The 17677-nt window shown below is 56.5% G+C and overlaps 2 protein-coding genes across 6 annotated transcripts in view; both read left to right on the forward strand.

The window, feature by feature from the left end:
• GSE1 (Gse1 coiled-coil protein) overlaps window positions 1-17677 on the forward strand; it is a 504030-nt gene that overhangs the window by 297420 nt on the left and 188933 nt on the right. The window lies entirely within an intron of this gene.
• The window catches only part of LOC126944333 (cytochrome c oxidase subunit 4 isoform 1, mitochondrial), a 327288-nt gene continuing 320705 nt past the window's right edge, over window positions 11095-17677 (forward strand). Inside the window, exon 1 of the mRNA XM_050773753.1 lies at window positions 11095-11261. Within this exon, the coding sequence (XP_050629710.1) occupies window positions 11110-11261 (152 nt within the window). The 5' untranslated portion in view covers window positions 11095-11109. The remainder of the gene's footprint in view (window positions 11262-17677) is intronic.

The raw sequence follows: 17677 nt of genomic DNA on the forward strand, positions 1-17677 counted from the left end.
TTAAGGCAACGCTAGGACACAGGCATCACCTTTTCCCTACCTTACATGTTTTAAAAATGTGCAATGGTTAAAAATTCTGTCTAACATTCCTTATGGACTCTGAGGCCCCCAGTACTGTGGGGCATAGCTTTGGGGACCTGGATGCTGCTGCTCCCTGAGGCTAGGAAGTCACTTCCCTCTCTGGTCCCCAGTTCAGGTGGGAGAAATCATCCGGGCTGACTGGAGGAAGGTCATTTTCCAGTCTGAAATGCACCTTGCAAAAATCCAGCCTTTTTCCCAGCAGTTGCCCAAGCAGGTCACCTAACCACAGAGGATTAGGGACACCAAAAGTGCAAGGCAAGGTGGGAGGGGGAGCCAGGGCCCTCGGCCCATCAGAGTCCCCAACCAAGCATGGGGTGCCCCAGGACCCCCGTCCTCACTGTGATTCCCCGCAGTGGCAACCATGGGTATGGAGGGCTGCTCCTGCTCACCCCAGGCCTGAGATGCCACCCCCTCCTCTGCCCAGAGGCCCGTCCCTGGGATGTGCTCACTCTGAGGGTGAGGGCAAGGCTCCAGGGTGCGGGAGCCCCCATCCGTGTTCCGCTTTTTCTCACCTCCTACCCCTCTAGAAAGTCGGCAGCTCGAGCCAGCTGGGCTGTTCAGGCTGTGCCCACGGCACCCAGAACTTGCTGGAACAAGGAGGTGCCTGAATCCTTGGTTGAAGTGAGAGGGCGCCTGGGGCCAGCTGGGGGGGTCTTCCCACTGACTTGGAGTGCCTCTGTGGGGCTTGGCACCCCTCGGTGACCCTCCAGCCGCAGCCAGACTAAGCTCAGCACACCACTGGGCAGAACTAGGGCTCAGGCCTGGAGAAGTCAGGGCTTGCCCGAGGCCCCGGGTGCAGAGCTGGGATCCGTGTCTCTTTCCCGAGTGACATGGCCACTTGGGGTCCCCTTCATGTCCGGCCACTGCACCTGGGATGCCCCATGTGTGGTTTCTCGGGTGCCCCTTGTTGGGGTGCTGAACTGATCTCCCTGGTAACCTGCACCTGACAGGGCCAGATTCCTTCCCAGGTTGCAATGCGATTGCTCTGTGCCTCAAGGGAGTTCGGGGTCTGGGAGGGTTGTCTGGGTGCCCCGGGAAGGGGCTGCACCTTGCAGGGCTCTTCCACAGGGGTGAGCAGGCGGGCTGGCAGCCATTGGGCTGCCCCGGAGAGCCAGCCCCCCGCCCCCTGCCCACTTCCCTTACCCCCACAGCTGCTGGGGTGGAGAAACGCTGTGACCCAGTCAGTGTTTCTTTTAATGAGCGGCGATTAAAACAGTGTAACCGTGGCGGTTTGGTAGCTTCTTTAGGAGGAAGCAGAGAGCCCAAACAGAATCTGAAAAAAATACAAAGATAAAATAAAACCCAGTGAATTTTTAATAGTGATTATCTCCTGACACATAGCGCGTTGCCATCTGGCAGACACGCGGCCCACTGAAGCTTGGTGCTGGTGGGGAGGGGGGCGCTGGGGGTTCCTGCTGCCACCCCAGAGCAGGAGCCTTCAGGCATTCCCTCCATGGACGCCTCCGTGGCATGTCCTTGAGCCCAGCCACATCGAATGTGCATGGCTCAGTCCTCCCCCATCTGCCCTGGGCGCTCTCAACCCAACCCCTGCCCAGAGACACGAAGTCCCTGCTGACCTGAAGAAGAGGCTGGGCTCTCAGCATTTCTGGTGGGGGCAGGTCCCCAGCTCCAGGGATAGCGGGTGGCAGGGATCTGCCGGTCCCAAAGCTACCTTATCTCCTTTGAGGATTTCGTAGCTCCAGCCTCATTTAGTCACAGTTTAAGCTGAAGATCGTAGTGTTGGTTGCATGGTACCGTAGGCCAGGCTCATAGGCCTTTCAGCCCACATTTATTTCATTTTCTTTATTACTTGTTGAGACAAGATTTCACTCCATCACCCAGACTGGAGTACAGTGGTGAGACCATAGTTCACTGCAGCCTCCACTTCCGTGTCTCAGGTGATCCTCCCACCTCAGCTTCCCAGAGTAGCTGAGACTACAGGCACGCCACCATGCCCAGCTAATTTTTTGTGTGTTTTTTGTAGACCCAGGGTCTCACTATGTTGGCCAGACTGGTCTTGAACTCTTGGGCTTAAGCAATCCGCCCTACCAACGTGCAAGGATTACAGACGTGAGCCACTGCACCCAGCCCATTTATTTCTTTTTTTTGAGACAGAGTCTCGCTCTGTCACCCAGGCTGGAGTGCGGTGGCGGATCTCAGCTCACTGCAAGCTCCGCCTCCCGGGTTCACGCTATTCTCCTGCCTCAGCCTCCCGAGTAGCTGGGATTACAGGCACCCGCCACCTCGCCCAGCTAGTTTTTTGTATTTTTTAGTAGAGACGGGGTTTCACCATGTTAGCCAGGATGGTCTCAATCTCCTGACCTCGTGATCCGCCCGTCTTGGCCTCCCAAAGTGCTGGGATTACAGGCTTGAGCCACCGCGCCCGGCCCCATTTATTTCTTAATTTACTTTTTTTGATGATCTCGCTGTGTTGCCCAGGGTGGAGTGCAGCGGTGTGATCCTAGCTCACTGCAGCCTTGAACTCCTGGGGCCCCAGTGACCTTCCTGCCTCAGCCTCCTGAGCAGCTGGGACTGCAGACACACACCATCGTACCTGGCTAAGCCCACATTTGTTAAGTGACCACTTGTGGCTGGAGCCTGTGGTGGCCCCTCATGGGAGAAATCTGATGAGTGTTTACACCTTCAGGCACTGCAACACCGTTGAGGTTTGGGGCCAGATACTTCCTTGTCCTGGGAGCTGTCCTGTGCTTTGTAGATTGACCTTGTCCTCTGCCCACGAGATGCCAGTAATACTGGTTGTCCCAGTGTGACAACTAGACACCTGCCCAAACATCGCCAAGTGTCTCCTGGGGGATCTCAGACCATGCAAAATGCCCCTGTTGAGAAATCCTTGTTCAAGGTATGTGTATGTTTCCTGGGGCTGCCATAATCAACAACCATAAACTGGGTAGCCTAAAACCGTAGGAATGTATTATCTGATAGCTCCACAGACCAGGAGTCTGAAATCAAGGTGTGTGCAGGGCTGTGCTCCCTCCGGAGGCCCTGGGGGAGGGTCCTTCCTGCCTCTTCCAGCCTCTGGTAGTTCCGGGTGCTCCTTGGCTTCTGGCCACGTTGCCGTGGTCCCTGCCTCCTCCTCCCGTGGCCTTCTCTCTGAGTGTCTGTCTTTATGTGCTATTCTGTGTCCAGATTTCCTTCTCAGAAGGACAGCTCATTGGACTTAAGGCCCACCTTATTCCCGTGTGGCCTCGTCTTACCTAATTATATCTGCAAAGGCTCTGTTTACAAATAAGGCCATGTTATGGGGTGGCCATGCATTTTGGGAGGCATAGCCCAGCCCGGCACAGCCCCAAGCTCAGCAGCGGCTCAGGGTCCAGTCTGGCCTCCCCCTGTTGGAGCCCAAGGCCTTGCTCAGTCTGACCCTGCTGCTCTCTGCAGCTCTGTCTGCTTCTGCCACCGGGAAATGACTTTAAATGGCCTAAAGGCAAAGAACAAGGTCCGGGAAGCTGTCACCATTACATGGATCCAAGCGACATGACTTTGGCACCTCTGGTAGGGAGCAGGGTGCTGGAGAGCAGTGGGGGTAAGGGGTGGGGGCTGCAGCCTCTCCTGGGCTCCCTGCAGCCCCTGCCATGCTGTGGCTCCTCCAACTGAGGCTTGCTCTGTGTGTCTGCAGAGGGCTTTCGGCCCAAGCCCACTGGGCTTCTCTCCACGTCAGCACAGGCGAGGAAGGCTGAGGAGTTCTAGCACGGGAGGTGCGCTCGGCACCAAGGTGCCAGGAGCAGGGCACAGGGGAGGCCTCTCGAGGGAGGACGTTTGAATGGAGATCAGCAGGCAGTGGGAGGGCCATGCAGAAACTGTCCTTCGTTCCACGGCCTATTTGCTGGTCACTGACTGCACCATTTACTGTCCTGGCCACTGAGACCACATTGAGTAAAAGATACAGGTCCCCGGCCTGGGGGGCTTGTTTCAGGCAATAAACAGTAAAAGTGATGAGTTGAAAGGTGCAAAGTGCTGCGGAAACCAAGTTAGGGCAGGGCTAGGGCCGGGAGCTGGTGGAGGAGTGGGCAGGCTGCAGGATTTAGAGTGGTGGTCAGAGTCCTGGGGCTGCCAGATCAAAGCATCACAGACTGAGGAGCTTAAAACCACAGCTGTTTGTTCTCTCCCGGTTCAGGAGGCTGGAAGTGTGAAATCTGGCAGGGCCAGGCTCCCTCCGGGGCTCCCAGAGAAGACCCTTCCTGCCTCTGCTGGCTCCCCCTGGCTGCCACAGTCCTTGGCTTGTGGTCACATCTCCCTGCTCTGTCTTCATGTTGCCTTTGCTCTTTGTCCGCTCTTCTTATAAGGACACACATCGTGGGATTTAGGGCCTACCCAGATAATCCAGGACCACCTCATTGCAAGAGCCCTCACTTAACCACATCTGCAAGGAGCCTTTTTCCAAATAAGTCACACGCACAGGTTCCAAGTGCAGATCGTGGTCCTGTCTTTTGTGGGGGATCACCATTCAGCACTACAGGAGGACAGCGGAGACCTCTCTGAGAAGTCTGGTGGGGAGCAGGGCGCTGCGGGGGAGCATCTGTGTGGAGCACTCTCCAGGCACTAGCATGACCAGCTCCAAAAAACAGAGCTGGAGCCGGTCTAATGCCTAGGAGAGAGCTCCAATGCTGGGGGCCGAAGGCCTGAAACCAGCACGGCGGGGCCGGGCGGGGCAGAGTGTGACATAGGGAGGCTCCCAACAGAGGAGAAACGTGAGCTGACGCATCTTCCAGTGGGTCCTCTGCTGCCATGTGGAGGATGAGGCGTGAGGACTGAGGCGGAAGCAGGGACACCAGTGAGCTGGCTCCTGCGCCAGTCCAGATGAGAGGTGCTGGGCCAGGCCAGGCCAGGGACCTGGGACAGAGAAGAGGGCCAGAGGTTTGGGCTGTCCATGCAGGGAGAGCCGGCATCTCAGTGCAGCCTCCACCCTGCCAGCCCGTGCTCCGATGGGCTTCTGATTGTCTTGTGTTTCTCCCAAACAGCCTGCCCCGCCCTCCTGCCCATCCTGCCCATCCTGCCCATCCTGCCATGTTGGCAGCTGCTGTTCCTGGGAGCTGGGGGAGTACAGCTGGAGGTGCACAGAGGGAGGCGGGTGGAGGACCTCGGGCAGCGGGGATGCCAGAGGGGCCATGCCAGCCCCGGCAGGGAGTGACATTTCATTCCTCTCTCTGCAGCACTTCCCACAATTAAACCTGAGCGCCTATTCTGATAGCCTGACCCAGCCTTGGGGAAAGTGCGTCCCTGGGCTGTGTCCCCATCACCCTCTGTCCTCCCCTAGTCCCCCTCGCTCTTCCCACCCGCTCTCTCTTTCCTCTTCCCCCTCCTTTCCTTTTGTTTCCTCTTCCCCTGTGCCCCTTGCCCTCCTCCCTCTGCCCCCCAACCACCTTCTCCTCCCCGACAAGCTCCTCTCTGCCTGGAAACTGAGCCTCCAGGACCCCTGGAAGAGGGAGCCTGGGGAATAAAGATGCCATGAAGCCCTTGTGCCAGTTTCTGAAATGAACGTTGCTTTTCATACTTCATCCTTCAATCCTTATCGTCTCTAACTTATTGGACAGACCCCGTGGTGCTGACAGATTCGCGGCCGGGACCTTGGCGTCTGAATTTCACTGTAATCTCTGCTCTGTTCTCCAGACATCTCCAGTTTATCTCCTGATGCAGTTGGGGCGACCCCATGTCCTCTGTGCCACCACTCATGTGGCCCAGGCACGATAAATTGTGCCTTGTAATAACACTCCTCGATGGATTAATTGACCCTGCTCTGATGGGCGGTCCCCGACGGCCCCCTTCTCTTCCTGCCCCTTCCAGACAAGGCCCCAACTTTTCTGTATCCTTTCCTTCTCCTTCTCCCTGCCGCCGCCAGCCCAGACCCCACCCATCTCCTGAAAACCAGGGGCAGCAGGGGAGGGACGGTTTGCAGAGCAGTGCAAGTACAGACAAGTGCGTTGCTGAATCTGTTATCAGTGCTGGGGGCCCCTCGGGGCTGCCTGCACCTGGGTGGGGTGGGACATCACCAGCCCATGGCCCAAAGGCTGGGGCAGGATGCGGGCAGGCGGACCGTGTTTGTCCTGTGGAGGCACCTGGTGTCCTGAAGCAGGCGAGGGCAGGTTATCCCTCCCGCCTGGCCATGCCGAGGTGGAGATGGTCTGCTGCCTGGAGCCTGTAATTGTGCTAAGGAGTGATGATTTATCACAATGCTGGCTCCGGCCTTCAGAAGCTGGATTATTTGTGGCACGCCTCAGTTCTGTCTGAAGGGCCCGGGCAATTCTGGGTCTTGTAAATCTAGTGACAGGGCCTCTGTCCAGGGGTCGAGGCCTGAAATTTCCCAGGCCAGGGGCCCTCTCCAGAGGGAACTGGAACATCTTGCTTGTACCGGGAAGAAAGAGGAGGCAGGAGCTGTGGGGGAATGTTTCTTCTAATTGTTTTTCTTTTTTCTTTCTTTCTTTCTTTTTTTAAATACTAGAGATGGGTTTCACTGTGTTGCCCAGGTTGGTCTCAAACTCCTGGGCTCAAGTGATCCTTCCGCCTCAGCCTCCGTAAGCGCTAGGATTACGGGTGTGAGCCATCGCACTGGCCACTTCTTTATTGTTATTATTATTGAGACGTGGTCTCTCTCTGTTACCCAAGCTGGAGTGCAGTGGCACAATCTTGGCTCACTGCAACTGCCGCCTCCCAGGCTAAGATGGTTCTCCCACCTCAGCCTCCGTAGGAGCTGGGACTACAGTTGCATGCCACCAGCTAATTTTTAAAATTTTTCGTAGAGGTGGGATTTCGCCATGTTGCCTAGGCTGGTCTCAAACTGCTGAGCTCCTCCTCCCTCAGCCTCCCAGAGTGCTGGGATTACAGGCATGAGCCACCGTGCCTCACCTTTTGTTTAGGCTTGCAGGCTTCTAAGAACACGATGGGCTCCCGGAGACCTGGGATGGTGCTCAGTGGAATCCGATGAGAATTCCTGTGGCAACTCGGGGGTACCTGCTGAGGCTGGGGTGACATTCAGGGATGGTGAGGTTTCTGGGTGTCTTCTAATCCCCCCCCACACATGCATAGGACAATCCCAAATAAGGCAGGCAGCCGGCCGGGCGCGGTGGCTCAAGCCTGTAATCCCAGGCACTTTGGGAGGCCGAGACGGGCGGATCACGAGGTCAGGAGATCGAGACCATCCTGGCTAACACGGTGAAACCCCGTCTCTACTAAAAAATACAAAAATCTAGCCGGGCGAGGTGGCGGGCGCCTGTAGTCCCAGCTGCTCGGGAGGCTGAGGCAGGAGAATGGCGTAAACCCGGGAGGCGGAGCTTGCAGTGAGCTGAGATCCGGCCACTGCAGTCCAGCCTGGGCAACAGAGCAAGACTCCGTCTCAAAAAAAAAAAAAAAAAAAAAAAAGGCAGGCAGCCAGCAATCCTGGAATGGACGTTCTACTTTAAATTCCATGTATCATGGCTTCATGGCAGTTGCTGCCCGTGCCTTCTGTTCCCTGGGTCACCAGCCATTCTTGGTTCGTTGTATTCCATCTACCTTGTGGCCTTTGCACATGCTGTTCCCACTGGCTGACCCAGTGTGTTTATGTGATTCTTTTATTTATTTATTTTTGAGACAGAGTCACTCTGTCATCCAGGCTGGAGTTTAGTGGCATGATCACAGCTCAGTCGATCTTCCCACTACAGCCTCCCCAGTAGCTGGGACTACAAGTGTGCACTACCACGCCTGATAATTTTTTTTTTTTTTTTTTTTTTTTTAGTAGAGACGGGGTTTCACCGTGTTGCCCCAGCTGGCCTTGAACTCCTGGGCTCAAGTGATCCTCTCACCTTGGCCTTCCAAAGAGTTGAGGCTATAGGTGTGAGCTACCATGCCTGGTATCGTATGTGGTTCTTTTTTTTTTTTTTGAGCTGGGGTCTTGCTTTGTTGACCAGCCTGGAGGGCAGTGGTGCGATCTTGGCTCACTGCAACCTCCACCTTCCAGGTTCAAGTGATTGAACCTGCCTCAGCCTCCCTAGTAGCTGAGATTACAGGTATTCACCACCTGGTTAATTTTTGTATTTGTAGTAGAAATGGGGTTTCACCATGTTGACCAGGCTGGTTGAGTGATCTGCCTGCCTTGGCCTCCCAGAGTGCTGGGATGTATGTGTGGTTCTTGATTCCTGTGCAACTTCTTGCTGAGTTGGAGCTGACCTGTCGGGGACTGGGTGGGTTTTGGCTCTACAGCCTGTCCCCCATGCCCTAAACATGTATACAGGAGCTGCTCAATGAAGACTCCAAATATGCGTTTTGTTTAATGTACATCCTGACTCTTTAGCCAAAATTAAAGCCCTAGGAGCCCTTCCTCTGTGTGCTACCCACCTAGGAGGGTGCCCCCCAGCCACAGGCACACATGCCCACAGCCACCTGGGTCTACCCGGCACCCCTTATCTTATCGTGAATGCTGCGAGCCCCTCTGGCCTCCTGGGCTCTCGGGGGTCACTTTCCAGGTGCAGAAGAAGGTCTTAGGGTTTTTTTTTTTTTTTTTTTTGAGATAGGGTCTCACTTTGTCACCCAGGCAATGGGTGATCTCCGCTCACTGAAACCTCCAGCTCCCAGGTTCAAGCAATTCTCCTGCCTCAGCCTCCCAAGTAACTGGGATTACAGGCACCCGCCACCATGCCCGGCTAATTTTTTGTATTTTTAGTGGAGATGGGGTTTCTCTATGCTGGCCAGGCTGGTCTCGAACCCCTGACCTTGGGATCCGCCCACCTCGGCCTCCAAAAGTGCTGGGATTACAAGCGTGAACCACCACGCCCGGCCTAGGGTTTTGTTTTTTCAAACAGTTTTATTGAGATGAATTTCTCATATCTCGCAGTTCACCCTTTTCAAGTGTACAGGCCCATGGTGTTGAGTCACCATGACCTCATTTCAGAACGTTCTCATCACCCCAGAAAGAATCCCCCTCCCCATTAGCGGTCACTCCCCGCTCCCCATTTCTCTGCCCCAGCCTCAGATGTCCACTCATCCGCTTTCTGTCTGTGGATTTCCCTGTTCTGATCATTTCACAGAAATGGACTCCCATACTGTGTGACCTTTTGTGTCCAGCTTCTTCCGCCAAACATTGCATGTTCACAGTTTGTCCATGCAGCAGCGTGTGTCAGTACTTCCTGCCTTCCTGTGGCTGAGGAGTATTCCATGGCATGGGGCCCGGTGTGGTTGCTCACGCCTGTCATCTCAGCACCTTGGGAGGCCAAGGCAGGCAGATCGCTCGAGACCAGGAGTTCAAGACCAGCCTGGCCAACATGGTGAAACCCTGTCTCTACTAAAAATACAAAAAATTAGCCAGGCATGGTGGTGGGTGCCTGTAATCCCAGTTACTCGGGAGGCTGAGGCAGGAGAATTGCTTGAACCCGGGAGCTGGAGGTTTCAGTGAGCGGAGATCACCTATTGCCTAGGTGACAGAGTGAGACTCCATCTCAAAAAAAAAAAAACCCTAAGACCTTCTTCTGCACCTGGAAAGTGACCCCCGAGAGCCCAGGAGGTCAGAGGGGCTCGCAGAATTCACGATAAGATAAGGGGTGCTGGGTAGACCCAGGTGGCTCTGGGCATGTTTGCCTGTGGCTGGGGGGCACCCTCCTAGGTGGGCAGCACACAGAGGAAGGGCTCCTAGGGCTTTAAAATGCAAAAATACAAAAATACAAAATACAAAAAGTAGCCAGGTGTGGTGGTGGGCACCTGTAATCTCAGCTACTCGGGAGGCTGAAGCAGGAGAATTGCCTGAGCCTGGAAGGCAGAGGTTGCAGTGAGCTGAGATCGCGCCACTGCACTGCAGCCTGGGTGACAGAGCGAGACTGTCTCAAAAAAAAAAAAAAAAAAAAAAATCCATGGCATGGAGAGACCAGTGTGTCCATTCTTCAGCTGGGGGCCATGTGGGCTAGTCCTACCATTTGGGTATGGAGAATGGCGCTGGCATGAACGTTCTTGCATGAGGTGTTTTTTTCTTTCTTTCTTTCTTCCCCCTCTTCCCCCTCGCCTTTTTTTGAGATGGAGTCTGGCTCTGTTGCCCAGGCTGGAGTGCAGTGGCACCATCTCAGCTCAACTGCAACCTCTACCTCCCAGGTTCAAACGATTATCCTGCCTCAGCCTCCCAAGTAGTTGGAATGACAACTGTGCGCCACCATGCCCGGCTCATTTATTTTTTGTGTTTTTAGTAGAGATGGGGTTTCCCCATGTTGGCCAGGCTGGTCTCAAAACTCCTGACCTCAGGTAATCTGCCCATCTCAGCCTCCCAAAGTGCCAGGGTTACAGGTGTGAGCCACCATGCTTGGCCAATTTTTGTATTTTTAGTAGAGATGGGGTTTCTCCATGTTGACCAGGCTGGTCTCAAACTCCTGACCTCAGGTGATCTGCCTGCCTTTGCCTCCCAAAGTGCTGGGATTACAGGCGTGAGCCACTGCGCCTGGCTTGCATGAGTTTGTGTGTGGATGTTATGTTTTTGATTCACTGAGTGTGGAGGTTTTTAGCTCACCATCCCTTCTCTGTGCAGGAAACCTCCTGTTGGTGCTGCAAGGGGCTGGCTGGGGACGTCACATTGCCGTGTGGAGTGAACATTTTCTGAGTGTCACTGTGTGCCAGGTGCCAGCCTGAACCCTTCACAGAAGCCCAAGCAGCTCTGCAGTGGGGCTGCCGTCATTCCCAGTACAGAGTGGGGAAACTGAGGCCCAGGCCCAATGGCTTATCGTTCTGCAGTATCAGGGTTTGTTTCCTCCTCAAAGCTCTCCATGCCCGGGGTTCAGATTCCAGATCGGAGGACGCAAAGCTCAGAGAGGCCCTGGGGTGCTTGAGGCCACACAGTGGCCACGATGCAGGGCGGGTGATACTTCTCTGCCATTGCCCATGTTCCCGGCTGGTCCCCAGCACTTGGTTGAAATCACTAAACTAACATCATCCTGAGCGTCCTGTTCCCGTTTAATAGATGATAAAACCGAGGCACGGAGAGGTGGAGTGAGGAGCCAGGGTCATCGGCCTCAAGGGTCCCAGCCAGGAGTAGGACTCAGGCAGTTTGACTCCTGAATCTACAGCATGGGCCTGACATTGTTCCGCTTGCATGAGAAGCAGATGTTTGGAGGGGGATGGAGGGAAATCCCAGGGCCCTACTGGGCCGGGCGGGACTGGGAGTTTTTCTGGTCCACGTCTTCTGCATCTCGCTTGCTTCCTGGCCGTGTGGCAGGGGGCGCATGTGGGGCCTTTGTGAGCCTCCACCCACCTCTGCCTGCTCCCGGGTCCCTGGGGAGCTCTGCCGCCACCGCCACTCCACCCTGTTTCGGAGCTCTCTTGAGCCTCAACGCTCCTGTGACTGCAGCTGCTGAAAGGACACCCGTTCTTTGTCCTGGGAGGCCCAGTGGGGCCCCCGCCTTCCCCGGCCACTGAGAGCAAATCACACGGCCCATCGAACCTGTTCCTCTGCTTGGTGTCCGATTGCCCTCCTGGGAGACAGGGCAGGGACAACCCACCCTGGGTGTCACCTTCCCAGCAGGTGCGGCAGGTGGCAGGGGTGGCCAAGGCCCCTGGGAAGATGTGGGGCCAGATTGGGTGGCCGGCACCGTCGGTCAGGTCCAGGCCCCCCATCCCCACCGTCTGATTTTTCTGCCTGACATCCCAGTGCCCCCTTCCTGAAGTTTTGACCTGAGGCCCAGAGACCTCTGCTCACCTCCCTGCACTCCTGAAATAATACTCCGAAGCAGCTGGGCTCCACGCTGAGCAAGCGCCGGCAGGGCCCCCAGGGAGCAGCGCGTGCGAAACCGCAGGTCTGCCACCCCCTCCCGGGACAGCGTGTGCTGCCTTTGCTCTGATTTCAGTTTTATTTTTTAATCTGCCCTTGCTCCCTCTCTGGGCCGCTCGGCCTCCCGCCTCACTTTCGGTGTTTTTCCCAGCCTGCCCTGATACCTGCTCTTCCTGGGACAGCCACACCTCACTCGTCTCCCCACCCGGTCCTTCCCCGAGCAGCTGAGGTCCGAGCCAGACTTCCCAGGTTTACACCCATCCTCGGCACATGGCGCAGCCACTCTGCGCCTCAGTTTCTTTCTCTGTAAAATGGAGATAAAAGACATCTCCTTTTTTTGAAAAATTTCCTGAGATAAACCACGTAAAGTGCGTAGCACAGCCAGTTTTTTTCATGGGAGAGGCTTGTACCAGGCTCAGAGGGGAAGAGGCAGTGGTTAACTCTGGGTGGGGACAGAGGAGCTTGATGCTTAGGAAGGGTTTTGAGGGGTGGATAGGAGTTTTCTAGAAGGAGGTGGTAGGGAGAAAAGGGCAATCCACATAAGAGGAACCTTGCCCAGGAATTGAAGTTAGTTCTTCGTGGGTGGCTCCTCTTCCTTCCAGGTGGGGAGTTGATTGAGATGCTTTTGTTTGACTGGAATCTTCTGTCCTGTGTGTGCGCGCCAAGGTTTCGGCAATTGATGTCCGTTTTCTAGAAGTGCTTGGCGTGGTCAGTTTCCAGGAGCTGAGACGAGCAGGTGGACACAGGGCCCAGCAGCTCTTTTGACCTTGGGTGTCACTAATTCTGCCACCAGAGCAAGTACATTTAGGAGGACTCTGCCCAGGGCCCGGCACTTTGGGAGATGTGGCGAGAAGCGTGGAAAAGGTGAGAAGATGGTCCTGTGAGACCACGTTTTGGGGCCCGGAGATGTTACTTGTGATGTGCCCAAAAGGTCACACAGTGTAGAGGTGGCAGAATGGGGGTGTGGAGCAGCCCTTCCACCCGGCATCCACATTCTCAGCCGCCTACGGACCATGCTGGCCTGCTCCTTGAGGCCCTGGGGGCAGGGTGGCCAAAGCCCTCACCCGGACTGTGCCCCTTGCAGGCAGCCCATCTGGCCTCAGTCATTCAGCCTTTGGATTTCATGTCCCTGCCTGTAAAGGGAGCTGCTGTTGTGGACGATCCACCTTGTCCTGTTTGTTCGGGGCTCATAGGCTGTAGGAGGGAGGCCTTGGCACAATGCTCAGTGTCTCCAGTGCCCGGTGCTGTCGGCTGGAGAAGAGCCGCGGGCGATGGGAGACCGTGGGTGAGGGTCCAGCTCCGGGACCCTCCAGAACATGCTGGGAGTCGCTGATGCTGGGGGTGCTCGGTGTGTGCCCAGTCCTGCCAGGTGAGAGCGTGTACTTGTGTGCTTCCTGGAGGAGGGCGTGGGTGCCTTGAGCTGCCCTGCAAGGGGATTAGAAAGGCTCTACTTGGCTCCAGAGCAGGGATCAGGTCAGGCGGTCTGGATTCAAACCCCCAGCCCATCTCTGACAACTCGCGCGACCTGGAATGAGTCCCTCAGCCTCCGCGTGACTCAGATCCCCGCGCCCCCCATAAAATCCTGGTAACGATAGTCCTTACCTGGGGGCTTGATATGAAAACCGACGTGAGTGACGTGGATGGGACATCTGTCTTCAGTGCCAGCCTCTGCCAGCCTCTGTTTCGAAGTGTACGTTTTGCTTGTGTGTACAGATCGGGCACCCCCGTCCGAAAATCCAACATTCAAGGTGTTCCAAAATACAAAACTCAGGCGAGCACAGGGGCTCACGCCTGTAATCCCAGCACTTTGGGAGGCCGAGGTGGACAGATCACCTGAGGTCAGGAGTTCGAGACCAGCCTGACAAACATGGTGAAACCCTGTCCCTACTAAAAATACAAAAATTAGCCAGGCGTGGTGGCGGGCGCCTGTAATCTCAGCTCCTTGGGAGGCTGAGGCAGGAGAATCGCTTGAACCTAGGAGGCAGAGGTTGCAGTGAGCCAAGATCGCGCCATTGCACTCTAGCCTGGGCAACAGAGCAAGACTCCATCTCAAAAAAAACAACAAAATACCAAACTCTCTGAGTGGCAATGCGACACTACATCTAGAAAATTCCACACATAAGGACTTCACATGAACTTTATTTCGTGTATAAATTATTCAAAGTATTGTGTAAGTTACCTCTGGCTATGTGGATCAGGTGTATATGAAGCATACATGAGTTTCCTGTTTAGACTTGGGTCCCATCCCCAAGATATCTCACTGCGTATTAATACATGCAAATATTCCAAAACCTGAAAAAGCGAGGCTCTCTGTCCCGAACTTTCAGAGGAGGAAGCCTCAGCTGTCACTGCCGCTGTTCCCTGCCTGGGTGGGTGGGTTGTGGGAGAGCGAGAACAGAAATGGGGCAGAAGGGAGTGCGTGGAGTTGAGTCCCCTTCTCTGTGACCTTCAACCTTGGGCAAGTCCCTCACCCACTCTGTGCCTCAGTTTCCCCACCTGTACACTGGGGTGCTAAGGGGCTGACCAAGAGGGTTTTGAGAGCCTGTCCAGTGCCCGTGGCCCAGCCCAGCCCGGCACACAGCAAGCGCTCCATGAAGCCTGTGAACAGTTCTTTCTGGTCCCTTCTCTTCCACCAGGCAATGCCCAGGCCCCGGCCACTGTCCCCGCCCACTTGGCAGGTCCTGTGGGATCAAGTGTCCCCGAGGCGGCGGGCTGAGACCGACGGGCCTCCTGGCCGCACACCTGAGAACATGCTGGCAAAAGCGTTTGCTTAATTAATTGACTTTGAGAGAGGGAGCCCATCCCCGTGTAAACCTAGCAGCAGGCTCCGTGCTTGCCGCTGGGGTGCCGCGAATGCAAGGCTAGACTTTAAATAAGGGTGTGATTATTGTTTGAATAATTGAAGAATGTTGGGGAGCTTGCCGTCCTCGGTGTACCGTCCTCCTGTCCCCTGCCAACAGGCCTCTGGGCCCTGCCCGTCACGGGTACAGCTCTGCTGCCTTCCCCTCAGCTGGGACAGTGGGGGACTTTCAGACCTAACTGTTAGAGGAAACCCCCTCAGCGACCCTCCCCAAGAGGTGCGTCCCTGTTTTCCAGATGGGGAAACTGAGGCAGAGCTGGGGTTACCCTGGAAGGCCCTCGGATTCATGGTAGGGGGACATCCCACACTTGGTGACTTTGTGTGGCTCCCGGACCGGTTACGCTATGTAGGAACATGCCCCTTCGTAGAACCCAGTGAGGTTTTCCCATCCTAACAATCCTCCGACTGGGGCGGTGAGCAAGGCGTGGCCAGGGGCCGGTGGATCCTACACACCTGCCTCTCTCCCTTTCTCCTCTGCGGGTCCCCTGGGAACCAGGAGAGGGGTCTGCGCTCAGAGCCAGTATAGCCAGCAGGACTCGGATGGGAGCCCAGATTCCCGTTCCTGCCAGTGATCGACAGGTTCCTTCTGGAGATAACATAGTTTTTAAAAATTAGTTGATATAAATTATCCCTCCAAAACCCAAACCAGAAACAACAGATGGATTCGAAGGAGTAAGTAAATACTACAGGGCAGGGTGTACACAGACGTGGCGGAAACCGCAGAAGTGGCCCTTGAGTGACGAAGCCAGGGAGACGCATCCGCTGCACAGCAGGGACCACCATTGGTGCTTTCAGGGGCCAGGCCCGCAACGGGTTTTCCGCACAGCAGCTCACGTGTCTCCTGAGGGAGGGGCTGTTATTTCCCATGTTTTTACAGCTGGGGAAGTAGGCGCAGAGAAGCTTAGTAACCTCCTTCAATTGCACAGCGGAGCCAGGACTCAAGACCAGGGAGGGCCCTGGCACAGAGCCCCTCTCAGCTGCTCCACCTCTGCTCTGTGCGCCGGCTCTGTGCCCGGGGTGGCCCCTTTTCTGTAGCCAGCTCCCCTGCCTTGCCTGTCTCCCTGGGCCCCCTTTCCAGTTCACGGTCTTTGTCCTCCACCATGACGGCCATGTGGGTGCTGCCTACCCCGGTGCCTGCCCTGGGTATGGGCTGCACCCCGAACCTAGCCTGAGGAACCTGCCTACTCAGCCCTCATTCAGTCTTGATTCCTCAGCACCTGTCCTAGGCCCGGGGCCAGGCCCTGGGGACCCACCAGTGACCGCCTCTTGCCAGGCTACCCATTGTCCAGATGGTGCAATAGGGCCACTTCCGCCGCCACAGACAAAAGCAGGATTTATGGTTGTCAGAAAACCATCTGGAACATTCCGGGCAGCGTTCACGCCACCACACCTCCCAGGGAAGTGGAGTGACAGCCTGTGCCCGGAGATAGGCACCCCAGGGCCACCCACTCATGGTTTCCCGCGCCCAGAGGCATGGATCCCAGGCCCTGTGTTTTCCCAGAGAATGGCATCGGTCCAGAGAGGGAGAGACAGGAGCCCGCAGTCACACAGCAGGGTGGGCCGGGTCCCGCGCAGCCCTGGCACAGCCACTGTCACACCAGGGGCGGTGGGGAGCCCTGTCCTCCTCCTCTTCCTCCCCTGTGCCTTCACCTCTGCCTTTATTTCATGTTCCTGGGCGGCAAAGGAGGGAGCCAGGCACAGCCCCTGCTCAGTCTGTGCCCGCAGCGCCTGCCGCCTGCCGTTCTGGGAGGGCATCCTTCATCCCGCAGGCCCGGCCGCCACCGCCGCCGCGTTAAGGACAGATGGATTACAGCTAATGAGCCTGCTCGCACCATTAGCACTCGAGAGCCTTCCTCGGATTAAAGCCGTGCGCAGCCCGCCGGGCCAGCTTGTCACTCGCGAGGTGGGCGCCTAGGCGGCCGGCTGTGCATCAGCGTGCCCGTAATTGTTCCTGTAATTGGGCCGCCTCACTCCTGGGGAGCCTGATGCCACCCTCCCTAGGGATGGCGGGCAGGCAGAAGCAGCTCTCCCACCGCAGCCCCTACCCAGCCCAGGCCCCAGGTAGGAGCTGGGAGCTGCTGCTCCGGGAAACACCCACGTCCTTCCCCCAAACACCCACAGAGAAGGAGCACAGGACCCTTCACCCAGGCCCCCCGAGGACGTGAGCCTGCACCAGCGGCTGCCTCCCCTCTACAGGGACCCTGTTCTGGCCCAGAAGCCTGCTAGGGGGTGTGTCATGGCCCCATTCTACAGATAGGGCATAACGGCAGCTCCATGCAGTCAGGGCGCCCACCCCAGGTGCAGCCCTGCCAACTGGGGGCACCCCACGCCCAGTCCCTCCAATTGCAGCCTCTGTCCTCACCTCCTCTTCCTCTTCTCTCCTAGCCTACTCCCTTACCCCCACCTCTCTCCCTCTCCCCTTCTCTCTGTACTCACACATAACACACTTGCACACCCATTCACATGCTGCCTTGGTGTCACCTGCTGTCACACACACGTACGCACACGCTCCTGCTCTCAAGAGCACGCATGTTCTCACTTGCACTCTAGAGCCCAGGAAGCCTTCCAAGGGCAGCAGGGACCCTCCCCTGTTCTCCCTGGCGTTGCCCAGGGCCACCGTTACCCTGCAGCATAGCTCCCACCCCTTGGCATGGCAGGCATCAAAAAGACATTGCAGCCACTAAGTGGCACCTGGTGGCTCCGTTCAGGGGGTGGCATGTCTCCTATCTTAGAATTTCAGGATTCCAAACTGATAAGGCCTTGCCTCTGGGTGGAACTGTCCACGGCTCCTGTGGCTGGCGGCCTTGGTGTAGAGTCTCCTCTCTCCTTGAGGGGCCTGCCCTGGCCCCCAGCCTTGTCCCACTCCTGCCCCAGCGAGGATGGGAGCGCCGTCTCACTCTCTGCCCTGCCGCCTCCAACAGCCTCTCCATGCCCGGGATGGAGCGGGCATCTGTCCTGTCGCATGGGCTGTTCTCGGGGGTTCCCCCAAGCCCACATTCGTGGCTCCC

Source organism: Macaca thibetana, chromosome 20, assembly GCF_024542745.1.
Source record: "Macaca thibetana thibetana isolate TM-01 chromosome 20, ASM2454274v1, whole genome shotgun sequence".
Classification (NCBI taxonomy): domain Eukaryota; kingdom Metazoa; phylum Chordata; class Mammalia; order Primates; family Cercopithecidae; genus Macaca; species Macaca thibetana.